Below are 8,681 nucleotides of genomic sequence, written 5' to 3'. Positions count from 1 at the left end.
ACTCTACAGCGTCTGCAGGTCTAACTGGGGACTCAGCTTCCAATGGGTGCTGACCCTCCCTAAGTTCATGGAGGCTGTAGACTGGGATGACTTGGCCCAAATCATTCCAAAAAGGATCAGGTAGCCTCCTCAAACTGGACAAAGAGGGGCTCTTACTCGAATCCAAATGCTTGGGCAGAAGGCCCTGACATATTGCCTTACACCTCACATATCAAACCTGGTGTAACTAGTGTACATAGAGTTTAACTTCCCTTGGAAGGCAGATGCAATTTCCTTACAATGTTTTCCTTGGGGCACAACTAGATGCTCTGGCTATAAACGTAGGGTACTGCTCACCTCTACGCCTGCCCTAGAAGGCAGCTAATCATATCCTTGGTCCCAGACCCGCAGAAGTAGGTGTCACCTCTGGCTGTGCTGAAAGGAAGATGTTAGTCTATTAGGACCCAGAGAAGCGTGGCAGCGGCAGTCAGAAGAGAAAGGCTCTGAGCCAATGACATTCATAGTCATAACTTGCATCTTTTCCATGTGTTCCAATTGTTACACACACTTTATGTAGCTTATTATGTTTCCTTTCACAGTAACCTCCACTCTACAGATGGAAAGAAGCCTAGGCTCGAAGAAGTTCAATAACTTGTCTCGGGTCTCCCAGCTAGTAGATGGCAGCACCGGGATCTGAAGGCAGGCATTCTGTTTCCACATGGGATGTTATCTGCGGGGAGGGTCTTCAGCCACGTGTGATTCTCAGCCCTGAGGACAGAGATGTTAGTTGACTGCACCTTCATCCTCTTCCTGGGCACATGGCATCTGGAAATTTGAAAGCCTGTATCTTCACATGAACAGAGGCTCCCCCAGCCTCTTCTTGGAAGGAGACTGCAGTTTCCTCTGCCGAAGAGCCAACTCAAATGTTTGTTCGCAGCAGCATTTTGAGCTGCCCAAGCTCACAAAGACTCCAGTGGACATTCCAGACTCTATCACTTAGACCACTGCAGAGTCGAATTCAGTCTGGAAATTTCAGTATCTTACGTACAGACTCTCACTTTGATAAGCACCGGCTGCTCCACCAAGAGGAATTAGCTATAAGTGATCTAACCGACCTACTAGTTGGGGTTTAGATTAAACACCTGAATTGTGGATAAAGTCTTGCAAATACAGTTGAAGTCATTTTTATAGTTGATTCTAAGGAGTAACACACAATGGGATCAATTACTTTTGAGATATTTCGTAGGCTGTGAATATAAAATCATACTGCTAAGGAAAAGTGAAAGAGTTTTTCTAAAATACTCTGGAGTAAATTCAGCTGGAAGAAAAAGGAAGCCTTAGCCTTCACTGTTTTAAACCACTTAGAATTGAAATACGATGTGTGGAGAGACTGTTCCTAGTCACTCTGGTTCGTAGTGTGGTGCTGAAACATAGATTTTGTTAAAGCATTAACAGCCTAGACTCTCAGCTGAACTTACACAGTTTGGCCCAAAGTTGACATGTGTCCTACGTTTCTAATATGCATGTGCTCCTACCTCAGTGAACAGCACTGTGAACACCAGAAACCTGGTCCCATGCCTATATCCAATCTCCAAGTCCTGATCATCCACTCATGTTAATCGAGCCTGACTCTACCTGCCTCTCTCCATCAAGGTACCACCATAATACAGGCCCCCATGCTCTCACAACCAAATTACCAAGTAGCCTGCCCGCTGACGCTCTTGACTCCACAGTCTCTCCTGCTCACTCACCCACACTGCACTGCTTTGAGTTTCCTCAAATGTTTGAACCTCTTCCCCAGGTTGCTTAGCCTGGGTACACAGCCTCCTCATCTGCTGTGGCTCAACTTCCCCCCATCACACTCCACTCCAGCTACTTCAACCAACACCAGGGCCCAGATGCTCTCTTTTCTTCTCTGCTTAAGCTTTGGTTTTTGTTTTTATGTGCGTGGAATGCCCTTTCCCCTACCCCTGCCCCCAGGGAGAGGGAGGTATAGAGAGGGAGCCAGAGCTAGAACTGGAGATGGATGTGCAGACACACAAGTTGATGAGCACAGAACATGAGTGAGAAGGACACCCACCGAAACCATTCATGGGGACCTCTAAGGAATGGGGCTCCAGGCGGGATGTTAAGGAAGTGGTACTGCAGGATGTACCTTTTACTTTTGTATATTGTTTAGATTTTTCTAGAGTGAATACGTTTAACTTACCTCTATATATTTTAAATTACATTTTCCCATCCTCACCTCCAGAGATACTGATTCAGTGGGGAAGGGTCCAGGATTCTAATCTTCCAAAGACCCTTCATAGACTCTGTTACTCAGTTAGGGAACTGTAGCTGAAAAGATTGTTTCCAGTATAATAAGGCAATTGACATTTTTGTTTTTTAAGAAAAGCTCCAACTCTATTACACAACCATTTTTTATTATTTCCTTTTATTTTACAGTAGCTTCTTTCTACTACAAATTCACATTCTCTAAGTATATTAGATTTGAAATATCTGTAAGAATTATAATAGCATTGGCAGTCATTTTAACAGTTAGCCACATTTGAACAAAGGGCCTAAATAATCATTGTAAAGCATGTATTTGTGAAGTAGGTTTCATAAGCCATTTTAAAATTAAGGCAAACAAGAAAAAAACCCTACAAATACAAATATCAGGGTTTCTCAGATTCTAAATTTATAACACTAACTTAATTACCATTTGATTGACTCTCAAAACAATGGATATTTTCAAAACACGAAGTAGAAAGTTATTAGAAATAACAACTTCAGTATAATGTATACCTATTTCACTAAACATTTTTAAGTTTTGACTTTGGGAAAATGTAAAGATGTAAATGTTTTTATAATTAACTTTTGAAAATATCTGTAATGCCCTAAAATGCAGACATCAACGCATCTATTTCTTTAAACTTGTTAGTTATATTTTCAATACATTCTCCAGCTTTTAATCTTAGCCCATCAATTACAAGATAGTCCTCGTCACAGTGGTTCTCAAGCGAGCTGCCAACAGGAGCTTCAGGGCCACATTTCGATAACTGTAAAAATAATCATACAAGTCATCAAATTTACTTGAAGACCAGGCTTAATTATTTGAACAAAACATAAAGTTGTCAGTAACTCCTTAAGAAGGTGTTCCATTTGCTGGTGGTCAAATAATGATCCCCACATAAAGTATAACGTACAGTAAGTGTGTGAGTGTAAAAATAACACAGTATTTGGTCCTGTCTCTACTCTCCAACATCACACATTTTTAGTTAGTTTTAATTTTATGCTTTGGCAAAATGTGGTCATTAAAATTAAACTTCTGAGAGTTTTCTATATTTGTTTATTTTAAAAATGATTACTATGGGGAATACAAGTTAAAACTGTTTTAGTCACACTTTTCTGTTCTCATTTTCTCATAAGCATCTGCATTCCTTATGAACAGTGAGAGTGTGTGCTAGCTTAGTGGGAAAGAACACAGGTAAAAACAATGCAAACACACACACACACACGAGATTTACAACTTCAAGGGTCATTAAAGGCAGAGGTAACTTCCCACACAATGAAAGAAAAAAAATACATGCAGTTTATGGGACTTCCCTGGTGGTGCAGTGGTTAAGAATCCGTCTGCCAATGCAGGGGACACAGGTTCGAGCTCTGCTCTGGGAAGATCCCACATGCCGCAGGGCAACTAAGCCCATGCGCCACAACTACTCAGCCTGCACTCTAGAGCCCATGAGCCACAACTACTGAGCCCATGTGCCGCAACTACTGAAGCCTGTACACCTAGGGCCTGTGCTCCGCAACAAGAGAAGCCACTGCAATGAGAAGCCTCTGCACTGCAACGAAGAGCTCGCTGCAACCAGAGAAAGCCCACGTGCAGCAACAAAGCCCTGACACAGCCAAAAATAAATAAATAAATAAATTAAAAAAGAATACATGCAGTTTAGACAAGTGCTTCCATGTATCAAAAATGTACCTTTCATTACAATAATTATTAAAATAATTATTATTCAGTAAACTCTGTCTTATCTGTATATGGACTATCTAATTTGTGAATTATTCAGGTGGATTCTTATAATAATCTGAAATTAATTCCTTCCCATTTTTTTCCACGTCAGGTCATGTCAACTAGTGTTAATATTAGCTAAGAACATAAATTAATTAGAAAGGTGACTCTACTGAGGAAAATAATCTCAACGACAAATAGAAATGGATTTTGATTAGCCATGTGTGTATGCTTTTTGTTCATGTTGCTACTCTCAATTCATTGGTATAAATGCTTGAGAGTAATCCACCTGAAACCTCATACATGAAATGAATGATGAAAACATCATCAAATGTACAACTTTGAAAATAGCTCAAACACTATCTGCCCAGAGAATAAACATGCTCAGAACTTTAAAATTATCAGATGGCTCCTTTTGATGTGTTAGTTTGTAAAGGCCATTTTCTCCTAAAAACAAAACACATCTTCAGTGTTAAGTGGTATTACCTTTGGAAGATATATTAATTTTTCCTACTAACAAAAAAAAGAAATCCCTTAGGTGATCATTTTTTTATTTTTAAGCTGTAAATTGCTCCAGCTTTGACAGTTGGTCTCATTGCTATTCTCCTTATTTAAAAGTGAACAAGGCCCTAAGTACCCTGAACCTGCCATGAATTCCAGACTTGTAAAGCTCAGTGTGGAGAGAAGCTTATGAACCAGTCAGCAGGTGGCACTCACCTGCCTACTACCAGCAAGTTAAAATGGTTAAATTTTATAATTTCTAAATGACTTTGAAAGCATAAAATATTACAAGAATCTAAAACAAAGAGCAAGCTCCTGGCTGGTGATGTATAAAAACTATGTATTTTACCTTAAGAAATAAAAATCAGAAGTAATTTTCTGTTCTATGAAGTTACTAGTTATAATGGCAAAATAGAAGCCAATTCTGTGGCTGTAAAAGCTCCAGGACATTTCTATAAAAATCAACCTGGCTGTATTTTTTTTTTTTTTTTGCGGTGCGCGGGGCTCTTACTGTTGTGGCCTCTCCCGTTGCAGAGCACAGGCTCAAGACGCGCAGGCTCAGCGACCATGGCTCACGGGCCCAGCCGCTCCGCGGCATGTGGGATCTTCCCAGACCGGGTCACGAACCCATGTCCCCTGCATCGGCAGGCGGACTCTCAACCACTGTGCCACCAGGGAAGCCCCTGGCTGTATTTTTGAAAAGACAAACTGATAAGACTGAAAAAAAAGAAAAACCACTGCAAAAATCCATATGGTGCTCAAACAGAACACACATTTGCTAGAAAAGAATAATTTGTATATTAACTACATGTATACAACATATATATCACCAATCTATAGCTCTTGTTTTACAAAGGGTAGGATCTATATAGAGACAACAAGTTTTTTGTTTTTTGTTTTTTTTTTTTTAAAAAAGGAACTCTAATTGGAAAAATGGCATTCACAACCCATGGAAATTCAAGTACAAGTTGGTATCGCTGACCAAGAAAACATTTATGTTTTTCAGCTCAGCAAGTGTTTTTATCATTAATTTTATTTTCCTTGACATTTTGATCTCAACTGTAAATTCTGTATATTTCTTGATTTCTAACTCAGTCAAGAAGGTATTTAAGAATCATCTTTATTCTTCTTGAAGTTCTGAATGAAATCAGCCAAAGTGGGTAAACAACCTTGTCCACTTACAAATCCACCTTTTCTGCATCTCAGAATAGACAGACTTGGGGATGGGTAGTTCCGCAAAGTGAGAATATGGGAAAAGAGACAAAGTGACAAATTCTTAGCTCATACTCTCTCCAGCGGCTGCCACTGACAATTCTCATCTGTAATAACAGCCAACCTTAGGTGTCAATTACTCTGCAAAGCACTTTTCCTGGTTTGCCTTGTTTCACCCTTGGCTAGGCAACCTTGCCAAGTCCCCCAAATCCTCACTGGCAGGACCAGGATGGGCACGTAGGCACTGTATCCTGAGCCTGTCTCCTATCCACTGCCCTCCTGACTCCAGGCACACTATATACCCAAATGAGGGAATGAGAGAAGGAATGAAACCTTAAGGTTCCAGGGCTCCCCACTGCTGTTTTTCTTCCTAACTACATAGGGAACAGCTGTACCACCTTGTGGAAGCGTCTGCCCCATGACTTATTTTTCTCACACCTGCCACACTGCTGCTCTGTGTTAATGAGCTGGGCTTGTACCTCATTTTATTTGCACAGACATGGAGCTGATGTGCTGAGCAGTGTGTCAACCAACTCAAAATTTCTGTTTTCATATATAAATATTGAATACAGTAAGCACACATGGCCTTTCTCAGTCCAATATAGCTGACCAAAAGAAAAAGACAATTTGGTTAAGAATGGTGAAATAGAGTCCAGTGAAAAACCCCACCTCCAGGATGTTACTAATGAGGTTTGTCCCCATGGAGGTCAACCCTGTGCATGAACCAGGTAGAGCAGGTTTCCTGAGCGGTTCTTGTCCTGGCCCTTCTCCTGACTGTAAAGATGGGCACCCCCTCGATGACGGTGAGCCCCTCCATCTCTCTTCATTCCAGCCTTAAATATCTAAAATAAAAGAGCTCCTTGGCTCAAATATACTTTTTTCAAAGACTGATAGATGCATCTTGATTTCTCAACAGGCTACTAGTTTATTATTCACCTCATGATAATCAAGGGCTCAAGTTTCAGAAGTGAAAAGCATTTCCCATATAGTGAAAATGAAGATCCAGGAACAATTTCTGCTGTTTAAGGAGTCTGGAGTTGCTGTTTAGGCCTGATGGTCACTATGGACCCTACCTTTTCTCCTGTATCTGTCTCCTCTCTGCGCTCCCCTTCGGACTCATCAGGGGCGGCTGTGGGCTCCCGCGCTTGCTCTAGCATTTGCTCCAGCTCTTTTAGTAAAAGTTCTGTCTCAGAGACAACTAAAGAAACAATGTTAATATAGTCAAAAATGTTATATCTTAATTAATTCAATCTAATTCATACTATTAACCACCCCCAAAGAGGACATTTTCTAAAGTTATGAGATTAAAAAATAAATACTTTGTATAATTTTCAGATAGGCCTCTGCTTGATGTGAAATTACTATGGATTTCCAGGTGAATCTTTTATATTGAATAATTATTCCTTGAAAAATGTAGGTTACATTCTTGCTATGTGTAGACTATAAAGTATCCCTGAAACATCAAAAGCTCACTAGAAGTTTGCATTTTTAAAATAAGGAGCCAAGGGCACCAAACTAAATTGTTATTTATAGACCGAGGGTCAGCAACTTTTTTTCTGTGAAGGACCAGAGAGTAAATATTTCAGCCTTTGTGGGCCAGATGGTCTCTGTCACAGCTACTCAATACTGCTGTTGGATGCAAACCATACACATACACTTAAACCAAATGAGAGTGGCTGTGTCCCAATAAAACTTTATTTACAATAACAGGCAGCAACTCGTGGACCGTGGGCCACAACTTGTCAATTCCTGCAATAAACTATTAAAGCTACTGTTTAAAAGGGGAAGCCATGTAATTAAGTGGCAAGGCTAAGTCCAGACTAGTCTATTCCTAATCAAAATATCAATGCATCTTAACTGCCTAATCTGATTAAAAAAAAAACCCACACACTTATAAAAATTGTGGTTTTTTGGTGCTACTGTGACAGAAATATGTAAGTATGTAAAAAATCTGGTAATTGATTGAACTTGCTGAGATAAAATAATATCCCCATCAAAGAAATAAACACCTATTATAACTCTACAGACTCAATCACTGATTAACAATATCAACTGAATTCCCGATTTAAATAAAACAAACATTTTCATTTGATACCAAGTCTTGTTGAAGTAAAGATAAGGGGAAGGAGACCCGGATGGCCTGCTTCTGCAAAACAGACTGATGGGGCCCCTGAGAAGTCTTCCAAGGGCAGCATGATTGAAAGAGAAAGGCCACGAACACACACCCCATCACCTTCCACTCTGGTTATACAAATCTGACACACCACCCCTATTATGGACTGCTCATTGGCAAGTAACCAAAAATCACACGAGGTAGAGCAGCTGAAAGTTCATGGAACCCAAGCAGGACACACCCTTCAGCGCTAAAATATTATCAATGAATATATCAAGGTGTTCCCAGCAATCATATTAATTTAATTGTGCATGATATACACATCCATTTGTGTGTGTGTGTGTTTACACACACAGGTATCCTTGTAAACTAAGCATGCTATAAGGTAAAAACAGATTATTAACGTGAGACGTTCCAGCTCAAAAGAATTCATATTTTATTACCATCTTCTTTTATTTAATCAACAAATGTTTATTGTGTGCCTACTAAGGGTCAGGGGCCCCAGAGAAGAGCCACAGACCAACGACCCTTCCTGGTCATCATCTCCATCTAGCCAGTCTTAGGTTTTCTTTGTGGAAAACTCTCACAAACAGTTTGAAAGAAGCTTTCTGATAAGCCATTCCATACCTCAGAACCAGTTCCTATGTTTAAAGACAAACAAACAAAAACCGTAACTGACATGTTAGTTGTAAGCACACAGATCTGTGTTAACTGCCAAAGCCTAAGAACACAGAGGATAAGCTATTACATTCTAGAACAATGATATTCAAAATCTAGGGGCACAAGGATCACCTGGAGACTTTATTAAAAAATATGAATGCAACACCATATCTACTGAATCAGAATTTTCTGTAGGAAAGTACATTTTCACTGAATCAG

General features: G+C 39.9%; 1 protein-coding gene across 2 annotated transcripts in view; it reads right to left on the bottom strand.

Annotated features, from left to right (window-relative positions):
* Positions 1 to 2,394: 2,394 nt before the first annotated feature.
* Positions 2,395 to 8,681, bottom strand: part of ZCWPW2 (zinc finger CW-type and PWWP domain containing 2) — a 139,241-nt gene continuing 132,954 nt past the window's right edge. For both annotated transcript variants that reach the window (XM_060022082.1, XM_060022081.1), the window contains exons 8-9: positions 6,763 to 6,887; positions 2,395 to 3,020 (exon numbers count right to left, since the gene is read on the bottom strand). In XM_060022082.1, coding sequence (XP_059878065.1) covers positions 2,859 to 3,020; positions 6,763 to 6,887 — 287 coding nt within the window. In that variant the 3' untranslated portion in view covers positions 2,395 to 2,858. The remainder of the gene's footprint in view (positions 3,021 to 6,762; positions 6,888 to 8,681) is intronic.

Source organism: Delphinus delphis, chromosome 10, assembly GCF_949987515.2.
Source record: "Delphinus delphis chromosome 10, mDelDel1.2, whole genome shotgun sequence".
In the NCBI taxonomy this organism is placed as follows: Eukaryota; Metazoa; Chordata; class Mammalia; order Artiodactyla; family Delphinidae; genus Delphinus; species Delphinus delphis.
This window is presented reverse-complemented; position numbering and strand designations above follow the sequence as displayed.